The sequence below is a fragment of the Geotrypetes seraphini genome, chromosome 15 (assembly GCF_902459505.1).
Source record: "Geotrypetes seraphini chromosome 15, aGeoSer1.1, whole genome shotgun sequence".
NCBI lineage: Eukaryota > Metazoa > Chordata > Amphibia > Gymnophiona > Dermophiidae > Geotrypetes > Geotrypetes seraphini.
In genome coordinates, this window is record NC_047098.1 from 15093856 (window position 1) to 15111562 (window position 17707).

Genomic DNA, 17707 nt, shown 5'->3' on the forward strand with positions numbered 1-17707 from the left:
AAGGCTCTGTACCCCCAGCCGTTTACTTACGTATTTAGCGTCACCAACGACCTTAACTATTGGTTGGGACGGAAGGGAGCCTGAAAAGGGCGCCTCTGGGCGGGATAGACGTCGGGTCACGCCCCTTTCCACCTGACGCAATCGGCGTCGCCGGCCGCTGGTCGCGTCGGGTAATAGCTTAGAGACCGGCGGAGCGGCTCGTCCTGTTCCCTTCATGAGGAGCAGAAAGGTGAGGAGCGGAGCCCTGGCACGGGGCGCGGTCGGGCCTACAAACGGTCTCTCGCGGCGAATTGCATTTTAGGTGAACGAAATGGAAGTCGTTTTGTTTTTTTTGGCTACACAGTGGCGGGGGGGCGGGGGGGGGTCGCTTGTTTTTCCCCTTTTGGGAGCCCTGAGGGACAGTAACTCCCCCGAAAGCTCGCTGGCTTTGCGCCCCCGCTGCCGGCAGAACTTCTGCCTAATTATTAGGTTCTAGATTTGTGGTGGCAATTGGTGCCAGAGTGAATCACTATTTTGGAGGTGCTTTCCCGTCACGAAAACGGGGTAGAAGAACAAGGATAGCCATACTGGGTCAGACCAGTGGTCCCAGTATCTCTCCACAGTGGCCCATCCAGGTCACAAGTACCTGGCAAAAAAAAAAAAAAACAACACAAATTGTAGCAACGTTCCATACAGGATCACAAATAATAATAAGATTCCGGAATGCCAAAGGGTAACAAGATTCTAGAATCCCGAAGGATAGTAATCGATTAATGGCTACTCCCATGTCTGTCTGCAGTGGGGGAGGGAGGCGTATTGCCCCTGGGCACCATCTTGTGGGCGCCCCGGCACCTCTTCTCCTTTCCACCCACCTCTTCAAATCTTTGCCAGGAGCATCTCCTACCTACCTACCACCGCTCGCCTCTTCTCTCCTTTTGACATCACTTCCTGGTCACCAGACCTGGAAGGGATGTCGGAGAGAGAGAGAGCTAAGTTAGCCTGTGTAAACAGCAGGTAGGAGATGCTCGCTGCTGGCAAAGAGTTGAAGAGGTGTGTGGGTGAAAGGGGGTGAACGGCACAGTTACGCCGCTGTCTGTCTCGATAAGAGGATTGTGGACTTTTCTCCATGAACTTTTCCAAACCTCTTTTAAACCCAGCTACATTAACTGCTGTTAATCGCATCCTCTGGCAATGAGTTGTTTGACTGTAATCTTAGGTGCTACTTGCCACCACCACTCCCTCAAGCTCTCTGTATCTTTCCCAATTTTTTGGTCTGTGGACTAAAAATTTTGGCTCCCTCCCCCCCCCCCCCCATATCAGCTTAATATTTATGAAAATATTGATCAGAGTCCAATTCTTTTGCACTGTGATATTAACGCATGGTATTCTATCTATATATTATGTAGAGATGTATGGTTGGATGTCAGAGGGATGACTGTAGTGTGTTTGGGATGTGTAGTGTATAAGAATGTGTGTGTGTGAATTCATGATAATGGGAAGGGGGGAATGTGAATTGAGTGCTGGCGGAGGAAGTAAGTTGTGTTTGAGTATTACTATGTAAGTAAACACAGCGCATTCTGGCACTTAAGTTGGTGAGGGTCTTGTACATGTGGACAGTGTTAAGTGGGTGGAATGTATCTGTAAGAATACGCAACTGGGTTCATTATGTTTTAGTGGGTGGAAGGTTATTTTCACGTCTGTAGTAGGGGAATGTGGGTGGTATACATGGGTACAGGATATTTATTTAGTGAGATATGTTGGTGGGGTGTTTACAAGTCTTTGTTCAGATCTACTATATACTCTTAATATAAACTAAGATATTTGGGCCAAAAAAATGGTTAAAAAATGGGACTCAGTTTATATGCGGGGCCACCTTAAATCTTAGTGGTCCAGTGGTGCGAGCCAAGCTGGGACAGGAGCGATCCCTCCATCCCCTTAGGTGAGATGTCGGGTCAAGTTCCATCTGTCAGGACCCTACACCTCACCTCGGGAGAGGAAGGGATTGCTCCCTTCCCAGCTTGGCTCACCACATCACTGGACCACCAGGATTTAAGGTGGACCCAGGGAGAGAGAGACCAGCTTTAGGTTCAAGAGGGGTGGGTGGGTATACAGCTGAAAACAAAAAACTGTGGATATAGATGTTCTGGAGATAATTTATTATAAACTGACATATAAAAACATGAAAATTCAATGAAAAAAGTACAATGATAAAAAATACAGTGGTAAAAATCCAACCCGGACAGCACTTGACTATAAACCCTTGGTTTCTATTCGAATTAATTGGTTTTTATTTGAGTATATATGATATGCATGGTTAAAAGTTTGTAAAAGGGCAAGTGTGTAATAGTTCTTATATTTGTCTGTGTGCATGTATATTTATGACTGCTTCTCTGCTGCAGACTTATGTGCCTTCTCGTTCTTTGAGATCACAAGACAGCTTTTTTGGCTGTTCCCACTCTTCGCTCTGTCGTCAAAGCTGCAAATCGATCACGTATGTTCCAAGTAGCCAGACCTTTACTATGGAACTCTGTTCCAGATTCTATTCGTCTGACCTCTGTTTTTTTTGGGTGGTGTGGTTTGTTGTTTGTTTGTTTGTTTTTTTTTTTGGGGGGGGGGGGGGGTTTGCCATTTTGGAAAAGTTTGAAAGCCTATTTTTTTCCAGTTCCCTTTTCAAATTTGGTTACTTTATAATCTTGTAATTACTTGGCTTTTTATTTTAAGGCACATGTGTAAGTTGTTTGTATGCTGTTATTTTAATAATCTGCTATGTTCTGATTTATTATGTATGTAATGTTTTGTTTTGTTTTAATTATGTAAGTATGGTGGTTATCCGCATAGATGGTTGATATGCAGGCTACAAGTCTTTTTAATAAATAAATTTCCTTGGATCATCAGATGCCAACAGTTTTCTGGCAACTAGAGAAAGATTTTCATGATTTTATATGTTTAAAGCTAGTAGCAGTAATAAAGCATAAAATAAACATTTTGAATGTAAAAACGGGAGATAGATTAAAGTAATCGAAGGTAATTGTTTTGCACCCCACAGAATGAGCACTTCACTAAGACTCTGATCCATATCTGCTTTCCTGTACAGGGAAAACATAAGATATCCTTGAAATGCGAAAACTTATTGCTATGGTGATTCACATACTTGAAATCCTTGAACAGGATATTAAGTACTTAGATCTTAGGCACTTTATTTCCTATCCTTTCTTGTGTTTCTGAGGATAAACTGAAATTAGATTTTCTACTTAAGTCATGAAAGGTGTGTTTTAAAAATTATTTATTTATTTATAGACTTTTGCTTATCTTTATATTTAAATATGTTACTTGAATATGGATTAAATTGAAAAAGGAAAAAAATCTACAAAGGTGCAATTACCACCAGATAATTAATATTAGGGTCCTTTTACTAAGCACGCTAGCCGTATTAGCATGCACGCTAAGCGCTAATGCATCATATACTATAATGGACGCGTTAGCGTTTAGCATACACTAAAACGGCTAGCGCGCCTTAGTAAAAGGACCCCATTATTTAGAGCGCGATCAATTATGGGGCCAAAGAAATAGAACACTAACAGGAACAATTGAAAGTCCATAAGAAGCGGCATTGGGAGCAAGTACCGGCAGCCGGTTTGTATTACTCTTTGGAAGTAATGAAGCCAACGGCACAGTGCGCAGCAACCGCTAAGAAGGCAAACAGAATGCTAGGCATAATCAAGAAGGGTATTACAACCAGAACAAAAGAAGTTATCCTGCATCTGGAGTACTGCGTCCAATATTGGTCGCCGTACCTTAAGAAGGACATGGCGTTACTCGAGAGAGTTCAGAGGAGAGCGACGCGTCTGATAAAGGGGATGGAAAACCTGAGAGATTGGAGAAACTGGGTCTCTTTTCCCTGGAGAAGAGGAGACTTAGAGGGGATATGACAGAGACTTACAAGATCATGAAGGGCATAGAGAGAGTAGAGAGGGACAGATTCTTCAAACTTTCGAATAATAAAAGAACAAGAGGGCATTCAGAAAAGTTGAAAGGGGACATATTCAAAATGAATGCTAGGAAGTTCTTCTTTACCCAACGTGTGGTGGACCGTGGAATGCGCTTCCAGAGAGCGTAATAGGGCAGAGTACGGTACTGGGGTTCAAGAAAGGATTGGACAATTTCCTGCTGGAAAAGGGGATAGAGGATTACTGCACAGGTCCTGGACCTGTTGGGCCGCCGCGTGAGCGGACTGCTGGGCACGATGGACCTCAGGTCTGACCCAGCAGAGGCATTGCTTATGTTCTTGTGTGTGTGTGTGTATGTGTGTGTGTGTGCTGTGAACAAGTGGTTATATACTTGTATTAAGGTTTCAGCTGAGTTTTGAAGTTCATTAATTTAGATGAATAGGTGAAATCAACACTATGCTGTCAATGTCATTTTTAGTTTAACTACACACTAAACAGCATAGGCTGACACTGAGATTTATGTGAAGGTCATCCTTTTAACTTGATATGCAAAATGGCCAGACCAATCCATCTAACACAATATCATACACAATATATAATTAGATTGCTTAGAGACTTGATCATGGCCCACCCCTTGTGACTCAGCGACCTGTTTTCAGAAGGGGCGGGCCAACTCAGAGGGAAAGTCTGGTGCAGGCAGCCTTTCTGTACGATGCCTCTGGTGCTGCAGGGCCAAGACTTTCTTCAAACTTTAAAGGTGTTCAAGGTGGGGGAAAGAGCGAGCTGCATTGCATCTGGGAGAGGAGGGAGGCACGCCAGACCATGTGGGATGAAGGAGACAGAAAGTAGACTGCATACGATTAATAATTAATCACAATCACATTTTTTACACACATGCTTAGCTTTTGCACCTATGAAAGGTAGATATTCTCGACATCAATGACTGCTAGAAACTCATGGATAAGGGTAGTAATGTCCTATTGGTGCTGCCTGGATCTCAGCACGGTGTTCAACCCAATTGACTATCTATCCTCTCCTCAATGCGTGGCTCTCTGAAATTGGAATCTGAAACGTTGCGTTTCGATGGTTCACCTCCTTCCTGAATAATAGATCCTAAAGCGTACTGTTCAACGATTCGCTATTGAAGCCAAAGCCGATCAAATACGGTGTTCCACAAGGGGCTCTACTACTCTCCCTATTATTCAGTTTCTACATTAGTCCTGTCCTAGACATAGCCCGCAGAGATGAGTCCTAAAAATGTGACAGGCAGTTTTTCAGGATGCCCACAATGAATATGCATGAGAGAATCATGCATATTTCTCATGTATATTCATTGTGGGCATGCTGAAAACCTCCCTGGCTGAGTGTGTCTTGAAATCTGTTCTGAGAACCCCCTTGGTTTAGACAAAAAGTTGTTGTTGTTTTTTTTAAAGAAATTGTTTGTAAATGTAAATTATAATGGTTGTACAATGCAAGTTTTGAATCCTCTGACCAAAACGTTTATATCTAACAATATGTGATACATTTATGTATTTGGTTCAGTTTAGAGGCGGTGGGCGATCCTCTGCACGCCAGAAGAACAGAACCTGCAGAGAAGATCAGGAGAGCGAACTTTGTCCTTCTACAAGAACAGTGTGCCTGGTAAAGGATAGTTAGTCTTACCATTGCCTAATGCTTAGAAGTGCAAGTTTGTATCAGAGCCACATATAATGGACTCATAGCTAACATTTTTCTTTTCACAGACGAGTCAAATTATTGTTTTAATTGGTGTGATGGTAAATCAGACCATTTAAAACCGTCTAAAATCTTGTTTAAAAAAAAAAGTGCTGGAATTGCACCTACAGCAGTGGTCTCCAACTCCAATCCTTTGCAGGGCCACATTTTGGATTTGTAGGTACTTGGAGGGCCTCAGAAAAAATAGTTCATGTTTTATTAAAGAAATGACAATTTTGCATGAGGTAAAACTCTTTACAGTTTATAAATCTTTCCTTTTGGCTAAGTCTTAATAATAATAATGTCATTTATAGGTAAAGAGACATATGATCAAGAAACTGTTTCATTTTACTTTTGTGATTATGATAAACATACTGAGGGCCTCAAAATAGTACCTGGTGGGCTGCATGTGGCCACCGGGCCACGAGTTTAAGACCCCAGACTTACAGCATCACGTGGTTAGGGGGGTGGAGATGACCTTAGGTGCTGCTATGCATGATTCTCCGTAAAACTTAGTCACTGGAAAAGTAGACCTTTAAAACCCTGGCCTACAGTACCGGCGCCTAAGTTTTTTCCTTAGGCACCGTTAGCTGCGATTCTGCACGCAGCTGGTGCCGTTTTTTTTGAGGCACTGGCCACGTAAGGAGCTATTTACAGAATCAGGGCCTAAGTAATTAATGCTTTTGGGAGTGTGTTTTAGGAGCAGCATTTCTTTTGATTCATTGGAGGCCTTTGAAACTTCTTTTAAACCTGGTGTAAATGCCGGTGCTCAAATCATCCAATAAATAGTATCACGCAGCTCCTGATTTGAGAGGCACAACTTTAGTACAGGAAGAGGCGGTCTGAGCATACCGCGAGTGATTTCCTTCACTAGCTGGCTTTCCGGCTGCCCAGTCATTCGCGGTCAGAAAATACCACGAATGGCTGGGACCACGAATCACCGACCGCAAATGACCGGGGGAGCACTGTATTCTGTCAAAGCTGCAGTACTATTTGTATGTGATCCACTTGGTAGTCAGAGAGAGAGGAATGATTTAACAACTTGTTTTCACACTGAGCTTTCATGCCCGAGGATCACTTTTTATAGTTCAAAGATGTAGCCACTTCACCATAAAATAAGAATGCTCCCTATCAGAACCCCGTGTAGGCAGATGCTTATTAAGGCATGTATTATAAACAGTTCAAAGACTCAAGAAAGGAGTTTTTGTTTTTCGTGTGGCCTTGATAAAAGCTGCCTGGCTTTTGTTCCAAAAGTATGAAATTTTTTTAAATAAAATGTGAAGAGAGCTAGGATTCCAATTGGATGCAGGATTAAGTGTAAGGTATCTTGTCTAGTACATAAGGCTTTACATGGTAATGCTCCTAAACAACATCTCTTATGTGATTCATCTCATTTTGTTACGACATAGAGTAACTGTAGTTTTAAACTTCAGTTTCCAATTGTTTTTGGGGTAATTAGGAAGTGTCAACTGGTACAATCCTTTTGTTATCATACTGTCAGACATGGAAGTTTTCCATTAGAAATAAAAATCTTACGCTCAACAGGGTATCTCCTTGGGTTTCCATCACAAATTCTTACAGGAAATGTTGATGAACTTTGGTTATTTCATCTCATCCAACAGTGGTCACAGGACTTGGAGGCTGTCATTTCAACTGAGACCATACAAATGCATTTAAAGTCTTGTCTACAATGAAATTGTCAATTCCCTACTAGGAACTAGGTTTTAAAACGACAATGAAACTATACATATCTCCCAAGCATGCTCAACAAATTTGGTTACGGAATGATTCTAAGTGTCCAAAATGCAAGCAGGAGGAGGCCTCTTTAGGCCATTTGTTTTATTCCTGCAGGGTAATTCAGACGTTTTGGAGAAGGATTTTGGTATGTATTTCTGCCCTTTGGAATGCTCGTATTCTGTCACCACAGATATTGTTTTCTGCTAGAGAATGACATGGAGACAATTTTTTTCCCCATCTCCATAGGAACTCAACTTCCCCATCCCGTCCCTGTGAGTTTTGTCACTGTCACTGTCCCTGTCCCATTCCCGTAAGCTCCGCCTTAACTGCACAAGCCTCGATCATGTATGATTTTTAAAGTATTTGAGGCTTGTGCAGATAGGATGGAGTTTGCAGGAATGGGGCAGGGACGGGGAAATGAGTTCCCGCGTCATTCTCTATTTCCTACTTGTCCTGTTGTGGCACCTGTGCCGAAAGACATGAGAAACGTCTTAAAAAGAGCTGTATTGTTAGATTAAAAAAGCCATATTATTGTGATGGCTGGATGCAGAATCCCCTTCTGTAGAAGACTGGAGATCAGTTATGATTCAACTCCTTCAGATGGAAAGATGATATTTGACGTGGATTCCCCTGGTGGGCGAACATTAGTTTACCTGGGAACCCTTTTGGAAGTCGTTTGCACCAACTGACTGCAGTCATTTATTGAATTTGTAGAGGCCTTATATGCGTTATGTTTTTCTCTCCAATAGTTGGATTTTGCTACTAGTGTTGGGGGTGGGGAGAAGGGGGAAAATGAAAATTTTCCAAGCTCTAAAGAGTTAGGTTTCTGTTGAATTGTATTTTCTAATCTTGTACATTTGCATAAATGAAACTTCAAATTGGATAAGCATTAAAAAAAGAAGAAATAAGAATCTTAGATTCATATATTTTTTGCAAAGTTTTAAAGACCTATTTTTTTGAAAAATGTTACTCTTGATTTTAACTTTTGGTGTAATGATTTAAGTATACTTGTTCCTCTTTAATTTAAGGTTTCTCTTGTAATCCACTCTGAATCTGAATTGAAAAGCAGCAGAATATAAGAATACTGATTAGATTAGGAATAAAACCAAGACCCAAGAAGTTGTGCTTAGTCTAAATTTTGTTCCCTACGCCATTTTAGCTTTATTCTTATCCATTTTTATTACATTTTTATCCCAGCACAAGCAGGCAGCATATTCTTGACTGATGGGTGACGGCACCGACGGAGCCCCGGTACGGACAATTTTAGAGTGATTGCACTCTAAGAACTTGGAAAGTTCTAGCAGGCCGCACCGCGCACGCGCGAGTGCCTTCCCGCCCGACGGAGGCGCGCGGTGCCCAGTTTCTTAGTTTCCGCGGAGCTAAGAAGACGCATTTTCAACGGCTGTTGAAAACTTTTTTCTCATTCGCCTTCCCGCTCGCGTAAACCTTTTCGGAATTTGTATTTCCCTTTTTTCTTTTCTTTTTTTATAATATTAAAAAAAAAAAAAAATTCTCTTTTTTTCCCTCTCTTTTTCAGGTTCACCCCGGCGGGGCCTGCTGCCACCATCGAGGCCTCGGCCTTCGATTTGGCAGAAGCCGTTTTCACGTTCATGCCCCCCCAACCCGGTTTTAAGAAGTGCCAGCGGTGCGCAAGGCCCATTTCCCTCACTGACCCACACAACTGGTGCTTACAGTGCCTGGGTCCTGACCATCGGGCGTCCACCTGCACCCGCTGTGCCACTCTAAAAAAGAGAACGTTAAAAAACCGCCAGATCCAACAGCAACTTTTATTTGGTACCGAGATGTCGGATTCGGCGGCACCGGTCCCGACTTCGGCCCCGACACAGTCGGCACCTACCTCATCGACGCCGCGCCCCTCAGGTAAGCCGGCTAAGAAGCCTTCCCCGCTGGAGCGTCCTCCGGTCTCAGTGGCAGCGAGCCCAATCCTGCCGACCTCGAGGCGCCCGCGGAAGCGCTCCGCTCCGATTGAGGTTAGCCCTTCGACCTCGGGTTCCTCTTCGGAGTGTAGAGCGGCACCAAAGGTACCGCAGAAGAAAAAAGCGGTATCGGTGCCTTCGCTGGACGAGCGAATTGCCGCCGTCCTGCAAGTACAGCTCAAAGAGCAATTGCAGCAGCTCCTGCCTGCTCTTCTGACACCGAGCCTTCCAGTCCCGGTCCGGTCTGAGCTACTGGTACCGGCAGTGGAATAGCCTCTTTTATCGGCATCCACTTTGTCGGTACCGGTACAAACAGCTTCCTCGGTATCCATGCCAGTTTTAGCTCCGGAACCGAGGTCTTTACACCAGGCGGTGCAAACTTCGGCACCGGCACACCCGATGACATCTCCCGGTACCGTTTCTCAGAGGTCTGGTAAGTCGACTCACAAAATTCAACACCTAGAACCCTCCACACCGGAGTCACGGGACCGTAGCTTTCAAGTGAGGGACCCTGATCTGTGGGGTGATTCAGAGGAGCTGTCAATCACGCATTAGCGCTTATTTCAGAATTGCACCTACAGGAAAGATTAAGCGCTGGAAATGTAGGCCAGGATTTTCCGGGCTTACATTTCCGGTGCCTATGTTTGCTTAAATCGCGCCTTCATAGGAACTTTAAGCTGCCTAATGCTACCTCTGGCTTTGGCCATGCCTACTTCGGTGTTCGACAGCCTAAAGCGCCTACTATGTAGGTGTGATTCTGGCGCCTTTTATTTAGGTGCTGATAGGCACTTCAACCTCGCAGTTTCTTTGCCATTTCTAACGGCGTTCTTCAATTAACTTAGGTGCCTAAGTATAGGCACCAGTTTTACAATTCCCCCTCGAGTACCTTTTATAAATAGGATATTTATAAGCTGAGAATGTTAATGATCCTTTTGGGGCTAAACAATTGTTTGTTCCAGTTCTGACCGATAAATCTTTCTTATAAAATGTTTAGGCGGCGTCACACAAAAGTGAGAAACATCCTCTCAAAAAGGTAAAATGTGAGAAGAGCTCAGTGGTTAAAGTGGACTTACAGGAGCTTGTGTGTGCAAGCAGAGATTCTGCAGAACAGCATGCAGCTCATCCTGGAGAGAGCAGCATGACAACAGAGGAAAAAGGGAAAATGATTCCAAAGAGAGAGAGCCGTGCTTCTGTGACCAGACCAGTTCAGACGAGTAGCAGCTGCTTGCCAAAGACTGAAAGGGTGCTGCCGGCTGATAGGAAAGTAGGATTTGATCATACCAGCCTTGGCCAGCGTGCCTCACAAAACAACAGTGGTGAAGGAAATGTGTTGCTGAATGTCACCAACTTGGAGAACAGTGTTTTCTTGGATGAGGACAGTAACCAGCCCATGCCTTTGGGACGGTTTTTTGAAAATGCCGATCTTATGCAGGTAAAAAAAAATGTATCTTTGAAGAATTTTGTTGCTAAAGTATTAAGCTTAGAAATGGTCTGATTTACATTACATTAGTGACTTATATTCCGCCTGTACCTTGCAGTTCTAAGTGGATTACAGTATAAGGTAACTGGACATTTCCAGGAAGTTACAATTTAGGGGACGCTTACACAGTAGAAAGTTTAATAGAAGAGGCAAAGGGGAGAGGATGGGGAAGGGAGGAGAGTTAAGGAATACTAGTAGGGAAGAAGAGTTTAGGGTTGGTTATTTGTTAGGGTTTAATAAGTTGGATGTCTGGGAAATCATGTGGTTTTAAATGTTGAAATATCTTCTTTCTAGTGTTCATGTAAGCAAAGAAACTTGAGATTGGTACTTCAACTTGGTAATCAGATGCTGGCGTTTAATAGTATAACTACACTAGGAACTCGTGATAACAGTTTTAAACCTCAGGCCATGTGGTTAAATCATGTTTATTTACGAATGCTTCATCAATTAAAACCCCATTTTAACTTGAAAATTTGACAAAATTAGTGTTTGCTTTTTATTCTCTTTTTATGGGTTTCTGTAAAGTAAATTTTCAGCCCTTACATATTCAGCACTTGCAGCTCGTTCAGAACACGGCTGCCAGGCTCATTTGTAGAGCTAAGCAATCTGATCATATTACGTTAGTTTTGTACCAGCTACATTGGTTACCTATTTCTAAACGCATGTACTTCAAGCTATTGTGCTTAGTTTTCAAAGCACTATATTTGACTCTCTTAAATATGTCTCATCAAGATCACTGCTCTTATTGCAAAAAAAATTACAACTTAGCTTCAGCTATCTAGCCTAGCGAGACTTTCCTTTTCCAGATCCAGAGCTTTTCATATGCTGGTCCAGCATTCTGGAATCATTGGCTAGATAATCTTGAAACAGATCTTTCTTATTCTGCTTTTTTAGATACTTGTCGTTCTTTTTCAGCATTATTTTAGTTAGTTAGTTTTGTAACCCGTTCTGGGAGGATGATATATAAGTTTATATACATATTAAAGTGTATTTATACAAAGTGATGACAAGCATGACATGGCAGGACATTGTCTGCCAAAAATGACAAAACATAGTTAACAAAGCACGGTAAATGACAAAAACATGATATGGTGAGATATAACATGATGGGCATAGTATGGCAAAACATAGCATTAAATGTTAGAAATGTTCCTCTATGCCAGCAATGATGGATGAATCTGTTGCAGTAACAGTAAGATTCTTGAGCAGAGAATTTTCCCAAGTCCATCATAATAATGGCTTATGGACTAAAAGGATGGAGACCATATAGTATAACCAACCTGAAGACAAATTGAGTATCCCAGAAATTAAAAAGCTAAAAAAATTAATTGATTTTCAGACCCTGCTTAACAGAATTGGGGGTCTAGTCTGAGACAGATGGGAAGGGAAATTCCATAATGCTGGAGCAAGATTATAAAAAGCAGACACCTGAGTGGAGTTGAGCCTAGCTCTAGACCAGGGGTGTCAAAGTCCCTCCTCGAGGGCCGCAATCCAGTTGGGTTTTCAGGATTTCCTCAATGAATATGCATGAGATCTATTAGCATACAATGAAAGCGGTACATGCAAATAGATCTTATATATATTCATTGGGGAAATCCTGAAAATCCGACTGGATTGCGGCCCTCGAGGAGGGACTTTGACACCCCTGCTCTAGACAGAGGTGACATAACTAAATTGATTTTGATTTTGAGATCTCGAAAACCTCAATGGACAATTGGGAATCAGAAGATTGGTCAAACACTGGGGCTGACCTGAATTAAAATACTCTATAGTATGAAATCCAAATTTTAAATTTCCTACAGTAGGCACACAGAAGTGAATGTTGTTTTACTGCTTATGGTTTGGTTTGCTAAGTTTCCAAAATTTTTGTTCATACTTGTTTTGTTTGAGTAGCCTCCTAAAATTAACTTCATTTTTTTTTTTTTTTCTACTTTTGATGTAAATTTATATTACATTACAAAGCTTTTTATATTCCGCCTTATGAGTTCCAGGCGGATTACAATAAAGCAGATGACTGGAAACAAACCCAGTTAAACAGGCAATATTGAAAAAAATCATAAAAACAATCGGCTCAAAACTGTTTTTAAAAGCTTTCTAAAAACTAAATAATTAATTTCTGATCTAACAGTAAGGAGAAGTTTATTCCAAATAGTCGAAGCTTGATAACTAAAAGAAGCACTAAGGGCTCCTTTTAGTAAGGTGCGCTAGCGTTTTTAGCGCACGCAGCAGATTAAAGCATGCTAACCCCGCGCTACGAGGCTAGAACTAGCGCCAACTCAATGCTGGTGTTAGCGTCTAGTGCATGCGGCATTGTAGCGCACGCTACTCCGCGCGTTAATGCCCTAACGCAGCTAAGTAAAAGTAGCCCTAAGTTGACAGAACATAAGAACAGAATAGCTTAATTGTTTTAGGTGATGGAAATTGTAAACAGAATTGACTTTGTTGTATATGACCTTGTCTACCAATCATTAAGGACACTAAATCCAGCAAATAAGGAGCTAGGCCATGTAAAATATTAAAAACCAATACATAGAGCTTATAAGTTATCCTAGCAGAAATTGGTAACCAATGTAATTGAATCCTTTCATATTTGAGAATAGAGCATATAACTCTTAACTGCAGTATTTTGAACAGTTTGTAATCTCTTTAGGAGTCTTGTAGTACACCCAAGATAAACTGTGTTACAGTAATCCAGTTGCGAAAGAATTAATGACTGAACCACTATTGAAAATGCTGAGAAATCAAAACATTTTCTGACTAATCTTAATTTACTTAAATTTAGTTCTCAGTAAAAGTAAATGTTCCTTTCTTTCACACCCAGCTGAGAACTTTCATTTGTCCTGATTTTATCCCTCAAGGACATTCCTCCAGTTGTTCCCAGCCACGCCTCAATGAGCCGGAGAGAATTCAGGAAACTTCACTTTAAAGCAAAGGAAGATGACGATGAAGATATCGGTGATGATTTATAAGCACAGAGCAGACCAGGTAGCTTTTATTTTATATAAAACTTAGCTCTGTCGTTGATTTATTTCTTTTGGCCCTACCAGGCTAGAAAAGAAAGGAGACTTTGTTTGGAAAACAATAATATCCTGTACATGGTTCTTGTTCTTCTGAGTTAGTATTGTTACAACTTTTTGAAGAACATTTATTTATTTATTTATTTTATTTATTTATGTATAAATAAAGATATTTGAAAAAATTTTCCCAAATGGTGTCTTTTACGGCCTGCTTCCTCCAAGGAGAGAATACAGTAAACTCTATTATCTGGCACCCATGGGAATTGGTAGATGCTGGATAACTGTAGTTTCTAGTTGCTTGAGAGTTACTCTAAAAATAGTTTCCCACCTCTTCCTCTTTATATCATCTTCCCACCCCCATTTGTAGGTTCAACATCTGTTCCTCCCTTCCTACACTCCTTTCTGGTCTGGGTCACTGCCCCCCCCTACTTTAAGGGTCCAGCATCCTTCCATCTCTCCTTCCCCCATACACACTTCTGGTGCACTCCCCCCCGGTCTGCCCTCCCTCCCTCCACGTGCATCTGGCCTGCAAGACATCCCTTACTTACCTGAAGCAGCAGCAGTAGTCCTGACCCATCAACCCCCTACCCCCCCACCCCAAGCAGCCTCTCTCCAGCACTGCCTCTGCTGTTTTGAGGGAGGGTGGTTGGTGGGTCAGGACAGCTGCTGCTACTTCAGAAGAGGGAGGGAACAGGGTTGGCGGGTAAGAACTACTTTTGCTTCAGGTGAATGAATGAGGGAGGATTGGCAAGTCAGGACAGCCGCCGCTTCGGGTGAAAGAGGGAGGGAGAGGGTTTGGTGGGTCAGGACAGCTTCTGCTTCAGGGGCTGTAGGGAGGGACTGAGGGGAGGTTGTCTGATCAGGACCACTGCCACTGCTGTTTCAGGGGATGGAGGGAGGAATTTTTTTTATTTATTTATTTATTTTTTTTTAATTTGCCAGTTGGGTGAGTGTGCCAGTTGCTTGAGTCCCAGATAAACCTCAGGCTATACACACAAAGATCCCAAGCCTTGTGGAGTATTCTGCTCAAAAGGTTTCACTTTCATTTTTACTGCTTGCCTCCTCCTTGATTTTATGTACATCAATTTGCAAAGGAACAATGGGGTTAAGGTCTTTCTCTTAAATCTGTATATTTTATAACATTTTTGCTGTAAAGAAGAAACGTGATATTTCTGCAGACATAAATTCACAGTTTTGAGAAATGCAAAACCAAGCATATGTGATGATCTGGATAGAAAATTGCCTTTGACATTATGAATGGATTAATGGAATTCATTACTAAGAAATGTAAATGCATGAATATACAGCCTCGTGCTACATTTAAAAAACCGAATCCTTACTTCATGATTAACTTTTGGACTATAATGTATCTTAAAAAGAAAATTCATTAGATAGATTTTCCCCTTAAAGCATTTTATTTTTTTTAAAAATCCAATTTAAATTTTAAAAAAATCTTAAATCATTTGAGCTGGGTTGGCACTAGAGGTTTTTTTAGCATGTTCCAGCAAGGTAAATGCTCCGACACTTATAGGAATTCTATAAGAGTTGGAGCATTTACCTCACCAGCCCACGCTAAAAACCTCTAGTGCTGTAACAGTAAAAGAAGACCTTGATTTTTATCCACTTTGCATCTGAATATCAAAAACAGGCTTTAGTTGTAGGATTTTTATGTGCTGAACATTGCCTTCTGAGCAATGGTTTTGGGTGCACCAAAGAGAAGTGCATCTTGGATGGAATGCCATTTTCTTAGGCCATTGCAACATCTCTACTCTCTGCATTTTGTGTATATCATGAAGAATCCCATGACATCCTCAATTAACAATGGTCTTGTCTTAACTTTCAATGTCCGTTACTTCACAGATGTGGATATTATTACGCTTCAATACGACACACAAAGAAAGGGAATTCTAAGTACACAACAAATCAAATATCACCCAATAAAGAATGTAGATGCTTGAAAAGCTGGGACATATATTTGTCTTTATTCCAGATGAAAAACAGTTTAATCAAAAATTGGGACAAGAAAAAGAAATTTGTACGATTACTTCAAAGACCCCTGAGGCAGGCTAAAAGCTGAAACACTGGTGCTGGGTCTTTTTCATCTGGAATAAAGAAGAATATATGTCCCAACTCTTCAAGCGTCTACATTCTTTATTGGGCATTAATACACTTCAGACATGTCATACTAGTGGAGGTGGTGCTCTGATCTGGCCAAATGAACCTCAAGGTTCATAGGTTTTACATGCAGATATCTTAGGACTGCAGAATTATTTCCCAGTGAAAGGTTCTCATTGAATTAAAACTGAGCTTTGGAAAATCTTTATGCAGAAGACATGCTAGACTACTTAATATAATTGCCATTTAAGCAAAAAGTAGAAAGCACTTCTATAATTACCAAAATAATTCTGCTTTATAGCCACAACATAGAAATATTACTGTCCAAATCAATTGGTACCATTTCTTCCATCCTGAAGGCAGATGTCTTAACACATCCACTGCCTAAGTTAATGCATAATTTTAACCATTCTCCTCTGATCTATTTAATTCTGTTTGGTCTCATGCTTACCATTTTGATTTCTGCTTTCATTCATGCTTGTTGCCTTTGGTATAAAAAATGATTTAATAAATTTTATAAATCCACATTTCATCAGCTGAAATGTAATGTTTCTTTCTCTCCTAGGTACTTTACATGACTTTGAAGACCCCAACATACTGCTTATGATGCACAGTATTGAAAGGAAATGACTGAAGGATTTTAAAGCTATTCTTTCTAGTGCAATCCTCCATATGGTGTATTTACAAAAACTGTTCTATAAGTTTTGAAAATAGTTAACACAAAAATATCAGAATCTCTATAATTTATATTAAATTGTTAACGTCAACTGTTTCAGTAACTGAACTGTAAGGAGCTCTACTTTATTGAAGAATGCATCCGGAAATGGAGTGATGGTCATCCACTGATCTCAGTAGACTGACTGAACCTGACGCCATTCTTGCTGCTTTTTATAGATACCATTCCCTCTGATGCAGGACCAGGCCACTGTGTGTACGATGGGGGAAAATTGGCAAGATTATAAAGTCTGTAACATTTTCACATTTGCTTTTGCCTCATGGGCAAGTTCTGCACATTGAGCAATTCTGCCTGGGCCAGTCGACCAGTACAAGAGGGAATCATCTGCAGATTTTACCAGCAGTTCTATCTTGGCAAAAAAAAAACCCCAAAGCATTTTTGCCCTAATTCTATATGTAACACTCAAAATTGCATGCATAGGTTAACTGATTAAAATGAGGCAATAGCGCCAATATTGGGTGCTGATAATCAGTTATCAGCGCTAATTAGTATTAAACTTTGCATGCACATCTTTAAGTGCCGGGATCTGCTTATATTTGAAAAGGGGGCACAACCATGGGTGGATCAGGGATGTTCCTGGAATTTGCACGTAGTTTTACTGAGTAAGGGAAATCCATGCCTAGTTTAGGGATGAGAATTTACACCAGGTTTTAGTTGGTGTAAATCATTGCGCGGGGGTTTAGATCCTGGTGCCAAACACTATAAATGGCTCCCAGCTCTGAGCAACATTTTTATATATAGTGCTAATTTTTATCGGCTTTAAGTCCTTTTTGTATTTAAAATGTTATTTTGTGCCAAATGCCAACTGGTTTGCTTTTCTGATACTAAATCATTTTATCATAGCTTCAGTTTGTGAAAGGAGAAATTATTGTTGGTTTCTTTGCTTCGTTTCCTTGAAATAATACCATAATAATGGTGCGTGCAGTTTCATTAGCGATGCAGTGAAGAATTTCAGAGCAGGCAGTTGATGTGAATAAGGCTATTCTAGTGCAATAGATACTCCATTCCTGAACCTGTGGGTTTTCTTTTGAGAATTCTTTTTGGGA

The 17707-nt window shown here is 41.2% G+C and overlaps 1 protein-coding gene across 1 annotated transcript; it reads left to right on the top strand.

Annotated features, from left to right (window-relative positions):
* Positions 1–64: 64 nt before the first annotated feature.
* C15H1orf174 (chromosome 15 C1orf174 homolog) lies at positions 65–17504 on the top strand. The gene is made up of 5 exons (XM_033922936.1): positions 65–229; positions 5469–5567; positions 10308–10745; positions 13652–13778; positions 16491–17504. The coding sequence occupies exons 1-4, from the start codon at positions 215–217 to the stop codon at positions 13760–13762; spliced, it is 663 nt and encodes a 220-aa protein (XP_033778827.1). The 5' UTR covers positions 65–214; the 3' UTR covers positions 13763–13778; positions 16491–17504.
* Positions 17505–17707: the final 203 nt, after the last annotated feature.

Bases quoted from the DNA above. Each gene is read 5' to 3' on its own strand.
- C15H1orf174 (XM_033922936.1), top strand. The intron at 5,568-10,307 runs GTAAAGGATAGT...TAAAATGTTTAG, and splicing joins CTACAAGAACAGTGTGCCTG to GCGGCGTCACACAAAAGTGA. The intron at 10,746-13,651 runs GTAAAAAAAAAT...TTATCCCTCAAG, and splicing joins AAAATGCCGATCTTATGCAG to GACATTCCTCCAGTTGTTCC.